This window comes from Camelus bactrianus, chromosome X (genome assembly GCF_048773025.1).
Source record: "Camelus bactrianus isolate YW-2024 breed Bactrian camel chromosome X, ASM4877302v1, whole genome shotgun sequence".
NCBI classification, from domain to species: Eukaryota; Metazoa; Chordata; class Mammalia; order Artiodactyla; family Camelidae; genus Camelus; species Camelus bactrianus.
Genome location: NC_133575.1, coordinates 14,339,962 through 14,362,309, shown reverse-complemented (window position 1 = coordinate 14,362,309; position 22,348 = coordinate 14,339,962). Strand labels below are relative to the sequence as shown.

The 22,348-nt window shown below is 40.9% G+C and overlaps 1 protein-coding gene across 9 annotated transcripts in view; it reads left to right on the top strand.

Annotated features, from left to right (window-relative positions):
* The window catches only part of ADGRG2 (adhesion G protein-coupled receptor G2), a 120,966-nt gene that overhangs the window by 28,159 nt on the left and 70,459 nt on the right, over positions 1-22,348 (top strand). For 6 of the 9 annotated variants that reach the window (XM_074359781.1, XM_074359779.1, XM_074359774.1 and 3 more), the window contains exons 2-3: positions 12,705-12,747; positions 20,161-20,233. The exons of 1 other annotated variant lie outside the window; for it this stretch is intronic. In XM_074359781.1, the coding sequence (XP_074215882.1) occupies positions 20,205-20,233 (29 nt within the window). In that variant the 5' untranslated portion in view covers positions 12,705-12,747; positions 20,161-20,204. The remainder of the gene's footprint in view (positions 1-12,704; positions 12,748-20,160; positions 20,234-22,348) is intronic. 2 more of the 9 variants (XM_074359775.1, XM_074359776.1) reach the window with 1 other exon arrangement.

Sequence of the window (22,348 nt, the reverse complement as noted above, 5' to 3'; positions counted from 1 at the left end):
CCACAAGTTTATGTTCTATGTCTGTGAGTCTGTTTCTGTTTTATATTTAAGTTCATTTGTCTTCTTTTGGTTTTTGTTTTGTTTTGTTTTTTTAGATTCCACATATGAGTGATATCATATGGTATTTTTCTTTCTCTTTCTGGCTTATTTCACTTAGAATGACATTCTCCAGGGACATCCATGTTGCTGCAAATGGCATTATGTTGTCCCTGCAGTGTATTAAAGTGAGTTACAGACCTTGTAACGAGCAGGCCCAGTGCACCTCATGGTTGAAGGAGACTTTGGGGTCTCATGGCAAGTGATTGGATTTGGAAGTCACTTCACTCATGTGGTCTGCTCCGGTTTTCCAAAAATGTCCGGGGAGTTAGACTCTTACTGCAGGGGAGAAAAATAATACTCTCTCACCACTTGAAACACCTAAGTTTTGGAAAAATCATTAAAAAAAAAATACTGTGAAGCCACCCATGCTGCATCAGTGCTGGAGGGTCATTAGGGAAAAGGCAGCGTCCAGACATTTGTGGGAGGTAGAATTTTTATGGGTTGTTTTTGTGTCCAGTTTTGCAGGTTTCACAGGAGGACTCCACTGGGGCTGTCAATGAAAACCATTGAAACTGTCATGTTGTTGTTTCCCAGGTCTCCTGGAAAAACACCCTGACAAATCGCAGCCCTGGGCGGGTCAAAGAGGAGAGTACTAAAAAAAGAAGGAGAAAATGGATGGGCCTGTTCTGGTGGGAGGCCAGGGCTCAGTGTCATAGCCAGATTCCCCGGTGAGAGAGGAGTTTCCAGCAGCGGAGGCTTTCCCCACCCTATCTTACACCATCCAGTCTGAAAAAATAATTCCCCTTCCGGTGGAGCCAAGTAGAGTCACTTGAAGGCAGTGTAAACAAAAGGAGCAGGTAGTGTTGATGCTTTTAAGAGAACATCCTGATGAGGGAGGAAAAAAATAAAATAAAAGGAGAAGGGCCAGCTAGCAGCTGGGAGATTTTCCTGGATGTAGGAGAGCTACTTGGAATGGCATTGACTTCTTGTTTCTAAGGACCAGCCCAGCAAACCTAAAGCTGTAATGTAGGCAACCCCCTCCTCGGGAGTCTTTTCCCGTCTCCACCTTTGCCCTCACTAAGCTAACAGCAGGTTCCCATCTCAGTGCTCCTATGTGGTCCCTGCCTGACCCTATCGGGCTCTTCCCCAGTCATCCAGGCTTGCAGTAGCCCTACTCACCAGCAGAGCTGACCTGATGAATGGAGTCACACTGATCTGTTACAGACTACTGTAAGTGAAATTTGTATTCTTTTATGGGTTGCAATGCCTTACAAAAAACAAAAACAAAAACAAAAACAAAAACAAAAAAACAAGCCTTGAGAGGTGGTCTTTGAGATATCAGTCAAAAATTTAGAACTTTTAGGGTAGGATAGTCCTATTCCAGGCAAGCTTTAACAGGCTTTCTAGGTCCTCATCATCTCCTTCAGTCCCTCTGGTGTAGAACAAGTTGCTCTGTCCTCCATCTCCCAAACACACAAAAGATCGAATCAGTCACTCCCATCTTTGTGTCCTCAAAGCTCTTAGAACCGGAGCACATTTTATAGCACCGTTCATCTGCTCATAGTTGACTGAAGATGTTTCTTACCTTCCCAGAACACACCCTTTATCCTTTCCATGTGCAAATATGGCCTGGCCTCCATTTAGAAGGAAGTCTTAATCTGGAGCCACAACTTCCTGCAGGTGATGTGATCAACTGTTAAGGCTGCTGAGAGGAGGAGTAAGCCGAGGACAGAGAAGTGACTTCTGGGTTAGGTGAGGGGGGAGTCTGGCAGCCTTGATAAGAGTAGCTCAGACGCCTGTTTGAAATCAGTTCAAGAGACGCCAGGAAGAGAGGAAGTGGAGATAGCAAGTGTGGCCACCCCCGAGCAGGTTCAGTTAAGGACTAGGCGCAAGTTAAAAACTATGCTTCCTGGAAGGATTGTTTTCCCCTCTTCATGGATAAGAGTTCAGAATGGAACTCCCTTTCTCGGAATGATTCCCTTTTTCTCTTCTCCAGAGAGCCATGTTTGTGGTTTGGTATTTGGTAATACAAATGTCAAGGGCTTGTGACCTAGTTATCTGTTTTCTAGTTCCCCTCCTTGGTTCTGATCTCCTTTCCGCATTTCTGTTCTCCCTGAACCTGCTTTTCTTTGTGCTGGGAGGGGAATACAGAATGTCATTCTGTCATCTGTGACTTGGTCATTGACTACCCCTTGGCCTCCACGGAACAAGCAGGGTCTTTAAATGGAGGTATCACTTCAGCTTCTAAGGCACAAGCCTAACGTGAAATTCCTCCTCCACCGCTCCGCAGAGCCCTGGGCTACGTTGTGGTTCCGGATGGGTTTGTGTCGCCCCTGAGGACAAGTGCAAAGGCAGAATTTTGAGATGCTGGGGGGTTGGGGAGGGGGACAAGGCTGGAAGCCAAGAGCGGAAAAGAAGGAGCTGTGCTCCTGCCCCTCAGGGCTCCAGGCCTGGCTTCCTGCGCCTTCCTCGGTGGCCTAGGAAGTGCTTGTCCTCACATCTGCCCCTCACCTGTGGGCTTGCCCTTCTCCTGCCGTTGACCCTCCTCACCCTCTCCAGGCACTTAACTCTAAGCTCATCTTTTAAAGATGCATCTGTGGTTAATTCTACCCCCTTCCCGTTTCTTCATCCTGTGTCTCCCCCCTGCCCAAATTAGGCCTTGACCGTCTACTCTGCTGGATTCTGCTACTAATACCTGACTCATCTTTAGTCCACGGGGACTGATATGAGGGGAAAAGTGGGAATTGATGTTATCTCGATAGAAATTGTGTGTGACTGAAAGCCTCAAAGTGTTTTGAGGAGGCACCCCAAACACAACCTGGCAACAGTGGGAGGCTGGGACGCTGCTGGGCTGCGGTGGGGAGCTGAGGAGTGGACTGCCAGGGGAGTTGTGGCTGTGGCGGGAAGGCACGCTAGACCACGTGTAAAGTCAGATGAACTGGGTTCTAGTCCACACCCAGCCATTTACTAGCTCTGAGCCTCACGTGCATCAGCTGAAGTTTAGGTGGTGCCTGCCACTCTGTCACCCTTAAAAATCCGATCCAGACCCGATTCCCATCAATTCTCCCTTCCAAACACTGCTCAAACATTTCTCTATCTCATCACCACCACCGCCATTCTCATCCAGGCTCTCATCTCTCACCTCAGATATTAGGATCACTTTCTCATTGGCATAGAGCAGGGCAAATTACTACTCATGTGCCAAATCCTGCCAGCTGCTCGTTTTTGTAAATAAAGTTGCATTGGCACACAGCCGCCCCCTTTCATTTATATTTTGTCTATGGCTGTTTTCTTGCTCTAATAGCAGAGTTGAAAGAGGTTGCAGCATAGATCTTACAGCCTTCAAAACTGGAAATATTTACTATCTGATCCTTTATAGAAAAAGTCTGCTGAACCCTGGTGTGAAGAGAAAAATGATGTGTCTAATTATTTTGATTCTTCCTCCTTTTCTGAACTCTTAATTTCCATCGTATTTCATTAGATTTTCATGTGTGTTTGTGTAAATGAAATAAACAAATCTATAGCTTCCCTTTTCTTGATTATACCTCTTACTTTGGATTTTTGTTGTATTGAATTGTTCAGACCTTCAGAAAAATATTTGAGAATGAAGATCAGAAATCCCAAACTGGAACCCCACCTTCACTCTGTCCCACTCAAATCCATTTTCCACTCAACAGCCAGAACAGTCTTATCAAAATGTGAATACATCACCCTGTTTAAAATCCTGTGGTGACTTTCCCACACCAGTCTCTGCTCCTTCCTTGGTGCACTCAGAACAAGACACAAATCTTCATATTGGCCTCCAAGCCCCAGTATGAGTTGAGCCTTCCCTGCTCCTCCTGCCCCCCTGTGTCCTGCCCTCTCTGGCCTTTTTTCAGTTCCTTACATGGGCTGTACTTTCTCCTGCCACAGTGCCTTTGCATATACTGCTTCCTCTACCTAGTATGGTTTTTCTCTGCCTCTTTGCTAGGTTAACTCTTCCCACTTGTCTTTCAGGTTTCACCATCACTTCCACAGAGAAGCCTTACCAGATCCCCATGTCAAATTCCACTGTCTTCACCCAGAGGTCCATAGGCTTTTCTTGATGGTACCGATCACAGCTGCTGTCTTACATTTCTTGGTGTTAATTTTCATATCACATCTTTGTTTCCCCACTAAACAATAAGCCCCCTGAAGGCAGGACCTATTTTACTTTCCAGTGTATCCCCAGTGCCTAGCATGAGGTTAGGAATTTGCCTGGTCTCTTCTCTGTAAACATTTGTGGGTCAACTGGGATAATGTACACAAAAGCCTTTTGTCCACCATAAGTCATTGTACAAATGGAAGGGACTATTCCTGTTGAGAACAGTTGGAGGACAAATAATTCTCTTTAACAGGGAGGTTCTATAGATAGTTCTGGAACATGGGAAGGGAGATATTGGAAGGTGCTTGAGGCAATAAAGTCTTCCCCTGCTCTTCTGGAAGATGGCATTGTGAAATCGAGAAAAATCTTAGAAATGTGTTCCAGAGGGTGTATTTCCGATTTACTCTTTTATTTTTATTTTTTATTGTAGTATAGTTGATTTACAATGTTGTGTTAATTTCAGGTGTACAGCAAAGTGATTCAGTTTTATATATATATATAAATATATATATATTCTTTTTCAGATTCTTTTCTATTGTAGGTTATTACAAGATACTGAATATGGTTCCCTGTGCTGTACAGTAGGTCCTTGTTGCCGATTTACTCTTGTTGGTGGAAGCCATTAAAATCTCTGTCCACCTGACAGTTTGGTGGTCAGTTTCAAAATATATTCACATACGCACCTAGAAAAGAAGTGAACTTCTCCAGGGAATCCTAGGGAGCAAAGAGTTCCATTTAAAACGTCATTAAAAAAAAGTGAACATTTATCCAACCCTGACATCTAATTTGCCCTTTCTAAATATTAATGTTGTAACCACAAACAAATGGCAGGTTCCAGGACACCAGGAAAAAGTAAACTTTTAAAAAGTCTGAAAAAACATCATTCAGGGGAAAAAATAAGTTAGAGTGGGAATAAAGTACAGACTGTAAATGTGGAAGAGGAAAGAAAAGCATTTTAAGAAATGACCTTCTTCTGGCTTCTGAGTTGTACCGAGTGGTTCGATATCATTAGCAAGATGATCCTACTGATTTTCTTTTATTAGTGTAGTAAACAAATGGAAATCTAAGCATTTTACCACTCATGGTGTGTTATTTCCTGTGGTTATAAATATATCCCTCTCACTTAGGCTGGGCAGCCACATGAGAGAAGGGGTCTTGAGCTATGCCCCTTAACCCTTGGGTGTCTGGCTTGAAAGGCCCATTTTCTTATTGTATTTCCCTTCTGGTGGCAAGGAGTGTTGGGTAGAGGGGAGGGCTAGAATACCTCAATAGTCTACTCAACAGGTCACTGTGACAAGTTACTCTCCCAGGGAGATTATCACCAGCAAATGCCCAGAGATTGGCTGCAAACTCTGCCAAGAGTCCACCCTCTTGCCTGCCAGGCCCCAGAAACACCTTGCTGAATCACTTTATGAGTGAGTCCCAAAGATCATGCAAGGTCTGTAGAGTCTGCTCCTGCGGGCTTCTGAGGGAGTGGGTTAGAAGGAAATGAATCAGGCTTTGAATTGTAACTTGCCCGGGCCAGTGTCTTTTGTACCCGGTGGGCCCTTAAATAGGTACCTTCAGTACTTGCGGAAGGAAAAGAAGAAAGCAAGAAGCATGAGGGGAGTAATGAAAAGAAGGAAGGGTAGATAGAGAGGAAAAGAAAGAACGAAGAGAAAGGAAAGGAAGAATGAGGGTGCATAAGGTAGCTTTCTCTGTGTAACAAAACACCCCCACGTTTAGGGGTTTAAATAAAGCCACAGCCATTTCATTAGTTCCCAGTTCTGGAGTCTACAATGTGGGCTGGGCTCAGCTGAATGGTCCTGCTGCTCCTAGTTTGCTCACTCATGCCCCCCACAGTTCACAGCCTGTCAGCTCGATAGCCCTTTTCTGGGGATTGGCACAGTGGTGGTGACTGGGCACTTGCCTTTCACCATCTGACAGGCTAGCTCAGGCTTGTTTGCGTGCTCACGTGGTGGCTTGAGGTTCCAAGAGCAGCAGGAAAGAGCAAACTTCCACGCTCAAGCACTTTTCAAGCTCCTGCTTGCATCACATTTGCTAATGTCCCATTGGGCAAAGCCAGTGTCCGGCCCCCATTCAAGGGGTGGAGAAATAGACTCCACCTTTTGCTAGGTGGAGCTGCAGTCACACTGCAAATGGACGAGCATACTGGAATAGGGAGAATTTATGGCCAGTTTTGTAATCTACCACAGAAGGGAAGGGCTAGAACTTTCTTTGGCTGGCAGGGTCGGCAGAGATGCAGCAGTATAGAGTTTGAGTTTGAGGCCCTCACCTTGAATTAAAAAATGGTATTATAAATCACCAAGTTCCTATATTCCACAGTTTATCTGTCAAATAGGGCTAGATAATAATGTAACTTCTTACTCATTTCCAGTGGGAACAATAAAAACTTTATGGGCAAAAGTTCCCTTGTCTTTTCACTCTCTGGAATTGGACTAAGGAGCAGTTAAGTGTTTAGAACATCTCAAGTGGCAAATATATTTGGAAACAGAAAAATTTTAATGCACCAGCCTTCATTTCTAGCCCAAAGGTCAAATATGCAACCAGACTTAACAAAGGAAAAATTGACACGATGGTTTTCTTAGTTAATTGTTGGGACCCATTCTTACACGTACAGTTCTTTGTTTTTTCCTCATCTGTGTATCTTTTCGTCGTATTTTATTTCATTATTGAAAACATAATATCAAAACATAGTTCAAGTAGAGGAAAATGTCCAGCATCTATTGCTACCCAGTGGAAAGAGAAGTTAAGAGTTAATTCGAAGTTCTGATTTTACCAGCAACTTCTTCATATGCTCGAGTCTCCAGAGTCTCTCTGTTCTCAAGTTGATGAACTGTAGCTTTATTTCCAAGCCCACCAAGCTAAAGAGGCTGCCCAGAAAGCGGGTAACAGTGCCACTGGTATTCCAACTGTTTACAATTGATCAGGGACCATGAAAAGAAACTCATGCCTCACCAAAGAAAAATACCTAAACACCAAAAAACTTAAATACTGTGGAAAAAAATTGCAAAATGTGAAATAAAGAAAAAAAGGAACCTTATGTACTGAGCAAATGCCAGGTCTAGCAAACATAATGCTGGTCCTAGATTACTTACTGATTTAAAAACAGCAAAAAACTACAAAAAATTGTAAAATATAAAAACAAATTAATGCTTTATAGACCCTGGGAAAAAGAATTTTTGCAAAGTACAAAAATTTAAAGCATTCCTTTAATTTTGTAATTCTCTACTGTGGAATAACTCAGAATGTCACTTCTGTTTTGAATAACAGAATTGATAACTAAGCAAGGAAACGTAATTTGGATTATAAAATTCTTGCTTTAATAAAAATTCCTTATACAGTGGGGGAAAAAAAGAGTTAATTAGAAAACATCAGGCCTGGCAGTTGGGATTGATTTAAGGTGGTGGTAGGTATTTGAATTCAGTTTTCCTGGTGAAATGTTTTCATACAAATGGAGGAAAGTTCACCTCTAGTTAACTTAATACAGCTTAATGTAAGACTGCCATTAAAAAAAAATCAAGTAGATAAGCGTTCTTTCTGTGAAATAGTAAATTAATGCTCTGAGAAAGAATTCATTGGTATATCCTTGCATATGGATTCACTTTTAAGGTGGTAATTGTTTACACCGTGAGGAGAGGCATGCCCTAAGTTTTGAAACACCTTTAGTTCTGCCTTGTTGGGTGGAGGCCTGTGGTTGCCTCACCCAGAGGGTTGGGTCTGCTGATCAGAGAGTCATTCGAAGGTGGGTTTCTCACAACATGCTCTTTAATACCCGCTTCGCCAGCTCTGGGCAGAGGCAGCCAGCAGCGTTCTAGCTCTTGGAGTTCGTTTGGCAAGCCTCAAGCTAGGTCAGGGCAGGGAAGGAAACGAGAGAACCCCTAAGGGTAAAGGAGAGTAGAAGGGAAGAGAGGAAGACTGGACAGAGGGGAGGAGAGAAAGGAAAGCATTCAGTGCTGCAGAAAAAGAGCATGGGACCAACAGTTGCAAGAGGTCCACCAGATACTTTCCCTGGCCTGGTTCATTCCACGTCAGATGCAGCCTCACTGGAGTGACTAAGAGGTCATCTTTTAATTAATTAATTAACTTATTTATTTTTTTAAATGGAGGTACTGGAGATTGAACCCAAGACCTCATGCATGCTAAGCATGCGCTCTACCACTGAGCTCCAAGGTCATCTTTTTAAATGTTTCAGGAAGCAATTCGAAAAGCTCTCTTAGTCACTTCTACAATTTAACAATGCTCAATACCGGAACATTCTTCCTGTTGTTAATTTAAATCCCTTGGGCTATGCTTTAAGCTGCCTTTTAGACATTATCTTCTGCCCATGGCAGAGATGAAGACCACCTCGCTGCCGTTTGCTCTCTCTGAAGGCCTTGTATACATAGTGGATATTATCCATAATCCATCGTAACCTCCACCTAGACGTGCGGTGTAGATTTTTCCCAGTCTACTCACAGATATACTCTTGATACGTTTCATTGGTTGTCTGCTCCATCCCTCCAGGCCCCTTCTGGCTGTTCTCTGCTTTGCTCTTTATGCTTCAGCAACATCAGACTGATTCTAAGTCCTGCCCACTCTGGGCCAGTCTTTGGCTCTGTGACTTAATTTAGGCACTTTCCTCTTTTTGGAATGCTAATTCCCATTTCTTCCTGGAAAGGGAGCTGTGCATCCTTTAGGATGCAGCTTGACTGTTACCTCCTTGAGGAAACTCTCCTAGATCTGTTTCCCTACACCAGGTTAGGTGCCATTCCTTGGAGCTCTCGTTATGCCTGTGACAGAGCCTGCAGCTGGTTCATATGGCACTGTCAGAAAGCCTGTCATTTGGGATTCAGGCTCTAATGGTCCTCATGGCCAGTGGCCCTTTTGCAGGGTGCAACCTGTACGACCATCCAGAGTGGCCCTGTTCTTGGGCACACAGTAGGCATTCCGTGAAAGGGTGTTGAATTAATTATCCTTAAATTCTTTCAGAGCCATCTCACAATTGAACCACCTCTCTTGAGTGGAGGCATCCAAAACTAAACACACCAGTCTGTGCAGGTAGAGGTCCTGTTAGGTAGGGTCAGATCAGTAATGGGGCCACCACAAGGTCTCAGAATCACTCTTGGTTGTTCTTCGGTGGCAATACCCACCGCTCTGCAGCCAAGGACCTGCATGTTCCCCCGTATGTGCCCACAAGCCTAACCTTCACCATCCTCTCCATCTGTGCAATGTTCTTTCCTTACTTGGGCTTCTCTTTGCTTATTTCTGCTTTCATTCTCAATTTATCAAGGCCTTTGTCCTCTGGTCCTTCCTTCCGTGGTGTTGGTGTCATTGCCAGGAACAGTAAGCCACTCTCTGCCCCTCAATCTGGGCCACTAATTCATCATTAAGTTCTGAGTGAAGCACTGAGCCCTCCAGGATGCTGCATGTTTCTGGGTATTTTTATTCATTTATCTATCTATCTATCTATCTATCTATCTATCTATCTATCTATCTATCTATCTATCTATCGTACTCTCCTGGTTGATCCTTGGACCAGCAATCACATTACCCAAGAGGGCAGTTGGAAACTGCCTGGGGCTGCTGTTACCTGTGCACTTTGCCCATTGTTTTGCTGATTATCCCAGGATATGTGGGCCCTGTGGTCAGCACCGAGGGCCTCTGAGCAGCCTATGAGCGCAGGAGTTCTAATTCTTGGATGCAGCCTCTCTGAGAGTTTCCTCTGCATTGGAGCAGGGCTCTAAGGACATACAGAGATAATTTCTTTCCCACCCAAACCACTTGTACAGTCTACTGGGCTTTTTAAAAAAAATTTTTTTTTCTAGTCATGCTGCTATTACTCTGGGTTTTAGCCAGCTTGATAAATAGAGGAAGTTGGATGCATTTCCAGCCTTCCTGATGTCATGGTTTGGGGCAGTCCGCAACTGCGGGAGGTTTCAGTTAATCCTAGCAATTGGTGAGTTTGCTGTTCTTCTCTGAGAAGCTTCTCTGGTCTGTGCCAGGTCTTACATAAGTCGATATGGTTCCTTTTGTGACTTGCCCTTTCCTTTCAATGATGTAAGAAGCCCAAACATTGGCAGTCACTGTGTTTTGTTACTGGAGTGCTGGTGCTGATCCTGATCAGATCCGAGTCCGGCTTAGTTCCTCGTGGAGATGAAGGGTGGTGGACGGGTGGTGGCGATAGCGGCCAGAAGGGATCCAGAGGCTGAGAGATGTGCAGTTCTTTCATTAAGGTTAGGCCTCTGTGCCCATCAGCCATTTTCACATCATTGCTTTTGACATTCTTCTCCACAGCTTGCTCCAGTGGGTTCTTGCTCCCTGGCTGGGAAGCTTGGTTTCTTGGCTCTGAGACCAGAAGTCTTTGTGCTCCCAGTGGGGCCTTTCTAATTGTGTTAGAGCAGGGCCAGGGGAGATGGTGTCCAGCTGAGCAAGTGATGGCATTACCTCCTAGTCAGCCTCCCTCTGAGTTTGATTTATGAGTCCTGTTTGGAGAACCTGGATGGCTTGGCCCAGCCTCCCTCTGTTCTGCTTTTCTTTGCCAGGAGAAACATAAGTAGTACACTAATACGTGCTGGTGGTCGCTTGGGCTTTGGCCTTCGCCTCATCCCACGCCTCTCTGTGGAGGCTTGGTGGGTTTGCTTCCAGGCTGGTTCGTGTGCACTCACACTTGTCACTATATAAATTAGCATACGTATATATAGCTTCGCTTGTTTCTTAACATATCCTAGTATATATATATTATCAAGAGTTCTATACTATATTCACTTGACTTACATGTATTGACAATCTATATGTCAGTGCATATAGATCAACTTCATTTTTAGAGCATAACTAATATTCCATAATCTGGATGGGCCATCATTTATTTAGCTATTCATCTACTGATGGATACTTGGGCTTTCTTCCCCCCTCACACAAAGCTGCAATGGCAGTATTTGTTTGTATATTTTTGCGTATGTGTGTCAATACTTCTGTAGGGACGACCTCTGGAATTAGAATTTCTGGATCAAAAGATAATGCACATTTAAACATTCAAAACATAGCTAAACTACTCTCAAACTTCCATCAGTGGCGTATGCAAGAGTTCATTTCCCCACGTGCTCTCCAGCTTTGGGTATTATTAGGCTTAACAATTTTTTCATCCAGTGGGCAAAACCAATTTCACTGTTCCTGGCGCTGTTTTTCTACCTGAAAGTGTTCCGAAAGAGTAAAGAGAGCCTCATGTTGCTTATTAATAAACTGGGTTACCAGAAACCATTTAGCATGCTTTATTGTGGTTATCCATAAGGTTTTGGAAGAGGCAATGTACTTGAGTTGTGAAATTTCATCAAAAACCACTATGTAGAAAATTCTCATTTGCACAAATATGAAGTGAAATCATTTCCATACTCAAGTCACAATCGCTTTGTCTCTGTTTGATTTTTTAAATGTTTTTCAGTTGTTAATCCTGCTTTCATTCCACGTTGAGCATTGGTACATGTGTTTGTAATTTGTTCATCCTAGGACAGGACAGCATGCTTGGCTTTCATTTTTGTCTTCTTTAAACATTGCTTAATGAAGTCTTCCTGACATATTGGGCTTTCTTAAGAACTACTCCTTTTTTTTCCTCTTAAAGAACATATGATTAATAGAAACTCACAGCGACTCCTTATTTCCTCTTTGAATTCATATTCCGGATCCTCCTTGAGCATTGAACTTCTGTCTTAACAGTCTTTTGACTTAAACCAAGAGTAGGTCAGTTGGTTCCAAGAACACCCTCTAGATTGTTACCTCTTGCAAATCTTGATTTGAAAATCATTATGTCTGTATTTCACATGAGGAGATACCATGGTGTGAAGTGACTGTCATCTTGGAGCTAATAGCTGTACCGATGTTTTGGTTTTGAAGTAAAGCACAGTGGAATATTGTGAAAGATACAAGTCAGGTTGTCAACAGTGCTCTCTTCCCTAGGTGGGCACATGATTTCCTTTTCCCAGCATGCATCTGCCTTGTCCCTCACTCAGGTCATTGCCAGTGACTCTGCCACCTGCTTTCAACTCTGAGCCAAACTCAGCAATCAATAAAGAGTTATTTATTTAGCCCCTGTGTGGAGAAAGAATTCTGCTTCTGGCTTTGGGGGCACAAGAGACATGAATGATCCAATCCTTGATATCAAGGACTTGAGGTTCTAGGGAAGTTAAGTCACAAAAACTGAAGAAATCGCTAACAAAGCATGATCTCTAGAAGGGACCACCCCACCTCTGGTCCTGTCACTTCATTGTCCAGTGCCACTATGATGCGGTTAATGAAACCTGAGACTACAGAGTAATTCCTGCTATTAAAACATTAACAAGGTCAGCCCCAAACTGGCTTTGGGCTGATCTTCCAGTTTATAATAAGTTCCTGAAGAACATGGTTTACTTCCTCCATTTCTTTTGTAACTCTGCTGCCAAGTTCAAGCCTTGGTAGACAGCAGGGGGTCTGTAGAGCCTTAGCTGATGTGCCGACCGCGGTATTGAAGCGTTATGGTGCCAAGAAGGCCCAGTTTCCGCTGATCTAATTATCTTTCTTGCATTTTCAGATTTGTGCAGTTTCTCCATCTTTTCTTCTAAACTTCCTATCAGGTGAGTGAGTCTATTTCTGTATGATAATGTTGTAGAAATGATGAACATTTTTGGTTTTTTTTTTTTCCTTTCCCCCCTTCATTTCAAACCCTTATCTCCTTAACCACTGTCTTCTTTTTTGTTTGTTTTTTCACTCCTGACTCCCACTTGGAGCCTTCTCTTCTTCAGACCTTTTCTTTTCCTTGGGAATTCTATTGTTGACCTATTTCTTCTTGGTAATCCAATTGTTTTTGAATAACTTTCAGTGGTGGGTACAGATTTTGAAATTACATGGTGCAGTAAAATCTGGAGAAGAAGAACGATCATTTACGTAGAACTCTTTGGGATTTTGTTTCACTGTTTTCCCCTTTCCTCTTTCCTGGACTGGCTTCCCTATCTGCAGTAGCAGTTCTCATGTTTTGAAATGGACCACTGAATTGCTCTCTCTCTTACCTAAAGTGCTGTGTGCATGCAGCTTCCAAAGGCTCCTCCCAGCCAGATTTCTGCTCCTAACTCCATTCTACATAGAAATTCTGAAGCCACTACTGACTTATACTTCCTGTTTCCTCTGAGGCTCATAAATAGTGATTATTTCTGGGACTTCACTGGTATAAATAATAAAAATCTTGTAACTGATGCAAATATTTATTATAATTAATTTAAATTATAATCATCCTATTATAATTTAGATGATAAATAATACACATAGTTATAATAAATGCTATAAAGTGACTGTTAGAAACAAGGTTAGAATACCAGAGCAGAGTCACACAGGTAGTAAACGGCCAAGCTGGGACTTGAAGCAGGAAAAAGCAAGGGAGGACACAGAAGACTGGTGAGTGGTTTGCTTTCCTTAGTACCTCACTTCCTCTCAAATGTGATCTCCTGAGGGTTCAAACTGTGTGCTTCTGCCCCATCCCTGCTTCCATCCCCTCAGGGCAGATCAACACCTTGAGGATACTTTTAAGAAGTCTCCTATTTCTCTACATATTGATAGAATTATTGTGCAGGAAGAGATTCCAGATGAAATAAATTTTAAAAATCTGTTTTGAGTGCCTACTGTGGGTGGAGTTGCATGCTGCGGGGGTTGGGGTGAGGTGGAGACCAACTCTGTATAGGAGAGGATATTATTTTCTGGTGCTTTGTTTTTAGGCCAAGCTGAGTCTCATGGACTATGAAGAGAAAGTGTCTTTAAAGTTAAAAAAAAAAAAATCACCATTTATTTGGCCACATCAATGACCAGTGAATCTAAGTAGTGGCTGTAAGCCCCCAAGGGAGGATAGATAGGTCTTTTTTTTTTCCCTCCCCACCCTCAACCCCTTTTCTCCTTTGGTAGCCAAAAGTTTGTTTTCTATGTCTGCGTATCTGTTCTGTTTTGTAAATAAGTTCATTTGTATCATTTTTTTAGATTCCCCATATAAGTGATACCATAAGATATTTGTATTTTTCTTTCTGAATTAGTTCACTTAGTATGATAATCCTTAGGTCCATCCATGTTGCTGCAGATGGCATTATTTGATTCTTTTTTATGGCTGAGTAATATTCCATTGTATATATAGCACTTCTTTCTCCAGTCATCTGTTGATGGACATGTAGGTTGCTTCCATGTCTTGGCTGTTGTAAATAGTGCTGCTATGAACATTGAGGTGTGTGTATCTTTTCAAAGTATGAGTTTTCTCTGGATATATGCCCAGGAGTGGGATTGCTGGATCATATGGTAAGTCTATTTTTAGTTTTTAAGGAAACTCCATACTGTTCTCCATAGTGGCTGTGCCAGTTTACTTTCCCACCAACAGTGTAGGAGGGTTCCCTTTACTCCACACCCTCTCCAGCATTTACTGTTTGTAGACTTTTTGATGATGGCAATATCTGTCTTATTTATAATAGTCTCTTGAGTCCATAGCATAGTACCTTGTATATAATAGAACCTCAATAAATACTTATAAACTAGATGAATGAATGCAAGAAATAATATGAAATCTATTTACCTTTAGTACTGGAGCAAACTATAAAACTGTTTTCTAATTATGCTTGTAATAATTGCTAACACTTCTTGTCTATACTAAGACCTTCATTATCTTACATCATTTCATCCCTACAGAATCCTATGAGGTAGATCCTATTGTTACCTCCATTTTTTCAGATGAAAAATTTAGGTCCAGGAACAGGCCAAGGTTACAGTGTAGGTGGTGGAGCTGGGATTTGAAGGCAGGCAGATGACCTCCCATGCATGCTCTTGTACTCTGCTATTCTGTCTGTGTGTTGAACATACTTACTGTGAGTCTTAGGGGAGCAGCCTGAGGAGTGGAGAGAGAGAAAGTGGGCTTTCGCTTTGCCTTGGGTAATTCACACATGGGTAATCAAGAGGATGGATGGTAGATTGCAGGTGGGATAGTGGAGAAATTTGGAGATGAGTAAGGGGGTTGAAAAATATTAACACCTTTGACAAGGTTTTGTATTTGTTTACTTTAAGTGCATAATTTATTTCTAATCTTACATATCTGATATTGATCCACTTGTTTTAGTGAATAAAGCTTCCTTTTTTCCTCTGATTAGAAAGCACTTGATGCCTAATAAGATAGTCATTTTACCCTGTAAAGACCAAGCAAATCATTTTCCTGTCATTTGCTTCTAGAGACGTGAAAGCTTCATATTACAATCGTGCTGTATAGTTCACCATTGACTTGACTTTGTGCTATGACAAATGATACCCAAAGCTGCCGTTTTGAAGTTCATATTCAGCACTTAACAGTCAACTCAGTTTCTGTTCTCTTTAGGACATGGGTTTTTTTGGTTTTGGGTTTTTTTTTTGAATTCGGGATGCCCATTTCTCCTACTGCAGCGTTGCAGGCTGGCTTTAGTTCTTGGTGACTTTATCTTCAAAAAAATTTTGTTGCTGAAGTTTGGAATGGTTCCTTTTGTCCTATATTTATTCACATTACCCCAGTTTACCAGATTTGAAATTGCTGCTAGAGATTTTTGTGAGCATTCCAGAGAATTCTGCAAATAGTCTCATTTGATTTATAAACGGGTAAAAATGGGAGGCCTTTCCTTGTCAGGTTTTGGCAGCAGGGTCTCCTAGCCTGGTGAGGATGACTTAGGCTGTGCTCTTTTTCTTTGTTCTTTGAGGTTTTGTGAGGTTGGAATTCCCGTGAAAACATCTGGGCCTGGAGTGTTCTTTGTCGGGAAAATTTTAAGACTTTTAATGGTCATATGTCTATTCAGGTTTATTATTTCTTTTTGATTCCTTCTTGGTAAGTTATATTTTCTTCCCTAGGGATTTGCCCATTTTCATCTAGATTCTTTAAATTATTGAATAAAGTTGTCCTAAGATCCTTTTATCTTTTATGTTTATACCGTTTTCAGTTATGCTGCTTTTTAAATTTTTCCTGTTGGTTATTTGCTTACACTCGTTCTCTCTCTTTCCCCCCTCCCTCTTTTAATTTTGCCAGAATTATCTTTCTAAGGAACAGCCTTCACTTTGTTAATAACCTTTATTTTATGTCTTTTATGCCATTATTTTATGCTTTTATTTTTATTATTTCCTTTCTTTTCCTTCTTTGGGTTTATTTTGTGTGTAGGATGGTTTCCAAATGGGAGATGGATGGGTCACCCTGGACGGTGAAGGTTAATGTTTAAGTTTTTCAAACTTCTTGAGGAGCTTAACTTATTAATTTTAAGCCTTTCTCTTTTTAAAATATGTACATTTTAAATGTAAATTGCACTCTAAAGATCTTTAGCTCTATCCCGTATGTTTTGATATGTAATGTTTTTATTATTGATCCAGTCAGATATTTTCTAATATATGTTATGACTTCTTGACCCCAAAATATTTATTAGATAACAGTTTAACTTTTTATTATAGCTTAATTGTGTTGTGGTCAGAGAACATGTTCCTTTTCTTTTTTCTAAATCTGAAAAATGTTTTTGAGACTTCTTTTATGGCCTGGTTGGCTTTCAAAAATATTCTATGTATAATTGAAAAGGTTATGTATTCTGGAGGGTTCATAGGTGGTCTTTAAGTCAGGTCGGTTAAATGTGTCATTCAAATATTCTATATCCTTAGTGACTTTCTTTGAATTTTATCAATTGCTGATAGAGATGTGAATATCTCTCAGTGTGATTGTGAATTTGTTCTGTTTCTACTTATATTCTGTCAAAAACACTGCTTTGTGTATTTTGAGACTATGTTATTAGTTGCGTTCTATTAGTTGCATGTAAATTTGTTTAGTCTTCCTATTGAATTGAACCTTTTATGAATGAACCATTTTATTTATAGGTAATGCTTTTTGCTTTAAAGTATAATTTGTCTGATATTAGTGGAAACATACTAATTTTCTTTTCATTGTATTAGCATTGCATATCTTTTCTATCTTTTTATTTTCAAACTTTCTGTATCATTATGTTCTAGTTGTATCCATAGAAGTAGCATATAGTTGCATTTTGTGTTATTTTTCAGTCTGAAAATCTTTGCCTTTTAATTGAATCATTTAGTTCATTTATATTTAATGAATCATTGATTTGTATGTGTGTTTAAATTCACCGTCCTCTTTTTCTTCTCACCATTTTTTGTTTCTTTTTCTCCTCTTTCTTGCCTTCTTTCAGAATGACTAAGTATTCTAAAAATCATTTTCCCTGCTCTACTAGTTAAAGAATTATATACCCTACTTCTATTTTTTCAGTAGCTGCTATAGAAATTATAGCATCTACTCAGCTTTTCAATGTCTGAAGATAATCAATACCTTTAGTCTCATCTAGGATAATATAAGGACCGTGGAAGACTTTAATTTTTTAATTTCATTTTTTCATCTCCTAGTTGATACATTCAATGTAGTTGCCACGTTTTGTTGTTTGTTTTTGGGGGGAGGTGGAGGTAATGAGGTTTATTTATTTATTTATTTTTAATGGAGGTACTGAGGATTGAACCCAGGAACTCATACATGCTAGGCATGCACTCTACTGCTGAGCTATACCCCACCCCTTAGTTGCCATATTTTTATTCTATCATGTTTCACTTATCCTTGCAAGAAATTATTAATGTTTTGTATAGTCAAAGTTCATTTGGATTTATCAGTATATAGTGCCACACTTAGCTCTGGGTAACTGGGACCTCTGGCCTGTGTCTCATGCCTTAGATATCCCCTCTCTGGCCCTTCACTAGTCATACCTCTCTCCAAAGGATGAGAACTTTTTGATACAAAGAAGGCATGCCCATGTTGAACCTGCTTCCCTCCTCCCCAACCCTTGCTTCTAGATCATGCTCTGGTAACCCAGGAGTCTGGAATTCCCTATCCAAACATTCTGTGCCTATTTTCAGGACCTGAGCAGTCCTCTTCCTCAGGCTAAGCCATGCTGCAGGTGTACATACCTCTAGACCTAAGGGATGACCAAGGGTAGCTGCTTGAAGGAGAGAGGGGGGTTTGGATCTGTGGACTGGGGTGTCTACATCCACGTGCACAAAGCCTCTTGTAGTTTGAGATAGAGCCTTTAGTGAAGAATAAAGGCAAACTGGACCTCCTTTCTAATTCTTGACCAGTATATTACAAATGTTAGGGATGGGTCTGGTCACATACAGACCACTTTCTTTGTTCTTCATTCCTTATTGCATCTTAGATCTTACATCTTTTGCCTGAATATATCTTTTAGGATTTATTTCAGTGAGGATTTGCAAGTAGTAAACAATATCACAGGTTTTGTTTGCCTTCTGGTTTCCATTGTTGCTTCTGAGAAGATAGCTGCCAACCTAACAGATGTTCCTTTGAAGGTTAACTCTTGTTTTCTCTGGCTACTTTCAAGTTTTTTCTCTGTGTCTTTGGTTTTCTTCAGTTTCACTATTTTGTGTCTAGGTGTAAATCTCTTTTTTTTCTTTTGGAGGTTCTTTGGGCTTCTTGGATCTGTGGATAGGTTTTTCTGTTTTCGTTTTTACCAGTTTGGGGTCATTCAGTCATTATAATTTCAAACATTGACTCTTCCTCATTCTCTCCTTTTGAATTTTGTTTAAGTGTATGTTAGATCTTGTATTTCTTTTCTCCACATCTCTGAACCGTACTTTTGTACTTTGTATTCACAAATGGAGCTCAGGTTTGCTTCATTAGGCCCATACCCTCAGGCATCAGTGGCTCCTTCCCTTATATTACTTCCCTCAGTTCCTGCTTTAGCTTCACCTTTGGCCTGGTGATTCTTTTCTATATTGTCATCAGTCTGATACATTTAAGAAAATGCTTTTAATATTTTATTCATGATTTTTAATTGTCTTCAGCAAAAGGTTTGACCTAAATAACCTAACCCAACATATTCTTGAAACACTGAAGAAAAGTTTTAGAGATATTTTCTATATCAGGATCTTTTAGTAGAGTTCAAATTGAAATTTGATTATACTTTTACAAATAGTTTCCTATTTAAAGTAGTTAAAAATGTAACCAGAGACTCTAAAAAAAACCCCAAAAAACCCTAAGATTCTGACTTCTTTGACAGTTGATTGATCAAAGTCAATTGCTTTTTCACTTTTTGGTTCTTACTTTATCCATACTGAGAACCTCTTCAGTACCGCCCTTTATTATTTCCCCTTGTACTGGTCTTATTAGCCAACACTGATGACTCAATGTAAGTATCTCAAAGGCATAAAGTTTTCTAGAAGATTTAGGGAATCTCTTGTTACTCGGGTCAAAAATACTGATCATTGCATGCATTATAGCAGCCATGGTGTAATCAGATTACACTAGTTAACCTGTGGTAGCAGATAATGACCCTCATCCTTGCCTGCTCTACAGTGGTATTATTTCCCTCCTTTTTAACCATACTTCTCTTTAACTATTCTGTATCTAGATAAGTTAGATTTATTGCCATTCAAGTTTGCACTGATGACATGCGTTTTTAAAAATATGATACTTACACTATTTAATGAAATTGAAGAGATCTAGAACAATTTCTTGGAGTAGTATAGGCAGGGCCATGGTAGTCAGTTATGTGGCTTATGTACTGTTCAACCCTAGGGGTTGCCATTTACATCAGAGTCTGCAAGCATAGGAGATGAATCTGGGATAATCTTTAATGAGTGGTTATCTAGTGTCAAGGTCTAGCTTTTACTGTTTAAATGCTAGCACATATTTTTCTTTGCGGTTGATGTTATCTCCCCAGCCATCCTCAGCACCTTGATATTTTGCTAAGAACCAGTGGCTATTAAAGTCATCTTTGTTGATGACCTACATGGCATTGAACTAATCCAATTTGCACCAGAAGATGAAGAGAAGTTCCAGCTGAAAAAGATAAAAATGACTTATATATAATGAATAAGGGTTTCAAAATCCACAGATTTCCCTCTTTGATCAGTGACCCCAGAAATCTCATGACCTAGCAGGATGTTCTCTAGTTTATGCAGAAGGCAGTAGGAGCTGCACTATTTTAAATATATCATAAAACTTCTTCTCTTATTAGGAAATATATGTTCAGCTTTGAAGATACATATTCCAGGCTTGACAATGGAAAGCAGTCTTTTCAGTGGTGCCAGGTCTGTAGTAAGTTCTTCCTGATCCATATTCTCTTTTCAAGCTACTTACTGTAATCACCCTTCATTCTAGCCTTTCCTGCTGTCATCTCAGGGTTGAGTACAAGCTCTCTTCAGCGGAAAGGCATGGTTTATTTTGATCAGAGGCCCAAGTCACAGCACATATTAACTGGTCACTGTGCACCATGACTAATTTAACTTTGACCATATCTTACATACCACTCAGGCCTCGCCCTAGGAGTTGGCAAAGCTCAAGAATGAGTTTGCAGAAATTTTGAAAATTCTATAATAGCATTTTGAGTTGGTTGATTCATTTCACCTGATGGACTCAAAACAGTTTACTTCTAAGGAGATAAATTCTCAGGAGGCTAGCATTGTGGCCTGGTAGAAAGAGTAGGAGTCCCATCAAACAGCCAAATGACCATGACCCATCCCCAAGAGTATGCTGGGCCTCTTTCTCTAGCTGTAGAATGAGGGTCTGAGGCTAGGTAAATTCTGAATTCCTTTCCAGAAACAAACTGCTCTGATACTCTTCCCAGAACTAAAATTATATACTTATGCAGTTAATCTTCTAAGTCAGCTCTGTGAATTCCAGGTAGCATCAAATCTAAGGCATCATTTGTATAGGAGAGTTTTTTTGTAGAGGTTTGGTTCACTAAATGTAGCTTTAAAAAGATAAAAAAAAAAAAAGCGAATGCTTTTCTAGGGAGAGCTGAGTGCTGAAATTAAAAATAGAATAATTGTTAAACTTTCATATGAAAAATTTTATGACATACATGTAAGTGTATAATTCAGTGAATTTCAGGATTTCAGGAACTGAGCACAGCCATGTAACCAGCACACAGAATATTACCTGAACCTCAGAAGCCCCCTTGTGCCCACTTCTAATTACTACATCTTCTCCCCTGTTCCAAGGATCATCACTCTCCATCGATTAGTTGTGCCTGCTTTTGTTCCTCATACGAATGGAATCATGTACAGTATGCACACCTTTATGTCTGGCTCCTTTATCTAACATTGTATTTCTGAGATTCATCAATATTATTGCGTGTAGCTGTACCAGATAAATTTTCCTCCAGAGAGACATTGCTATATCTTTGCACGACTGCATTAACATTATCATTTGAGTGACTCATTTGGGAGGGTCACTAATATGCCATTATGAACAGAGAGAGGACAAAAGTACTGAAAAGGAGCGACAAACCAGAGGCATTTTACAATTTATTAACATAGCGTGTTATTAATATATAAATAATTTACAATATTGATTTTTAAAATATAAGCCCTCTTTGGAAGGAGAAGGATTCACCTCCTGGTCTAAGATGTTATCATGCTGTGTCCAAGGAAAGAATCACCCCCTGGTACTGGCAATGGCTATTAAATTACAGCAGTTTTTTTTTTCTGGCATTCTTTTTTATTGAAGTATAGTCAGTTTGCAATGTTGTGTCAATTTTTGGTATACAGCATAATGTTTCAGTCATACATATGCATACATGTATTCCTTTTCAGATTCTTTTTCATTATAGGTTACTACAGGATATTGAATATAGTCAGGATTCTTAAAGATTGCCAGCTTTTCCTTGAGACTGAGAAATCGTGATTCATTCCCATCTTCCCATGTCCTCATCCCTGTAATCCCTACAGTATCTTACCCTGCATGTCCAAGGTGCAAAATAGGTATTTGTTGACTGACTGGAGAGTACAGCTCGCATTCACAGTGCCAGGATCTCTTGTTTACTCACCGCGGCCATAGTCTCAGGCCGGTGCTGTTATCACAATCAGCTAGATGGGGAATCTTGCCCATTGGAAATAACTTGTCCCAAGTCACTCAGACATTGTGTGGCTGAGCCAGGACCTTTGACCTCATGCTCCTTAGTCTTCACCCTGCTGCCTGCACACTGTCTTGGGCTGGGATGACGGAAGCTGCAGTGGTGGCCGGGTTCATAGTGCCCTGTGGCCAGGAGCTCTGCCAGCTGAGAACACACAGCCTGGTCTATCCCAGACCCTTCCCCGGTGGCCGTGTAGAGGGAGCCTGCTCAGTGGGTTCTCACTGCACCCCTGCTTGTGCCTGAGTCTGTGGGTGGGTTGTAATTTCCTGGCTGGCTTCTTCCTCCCTCA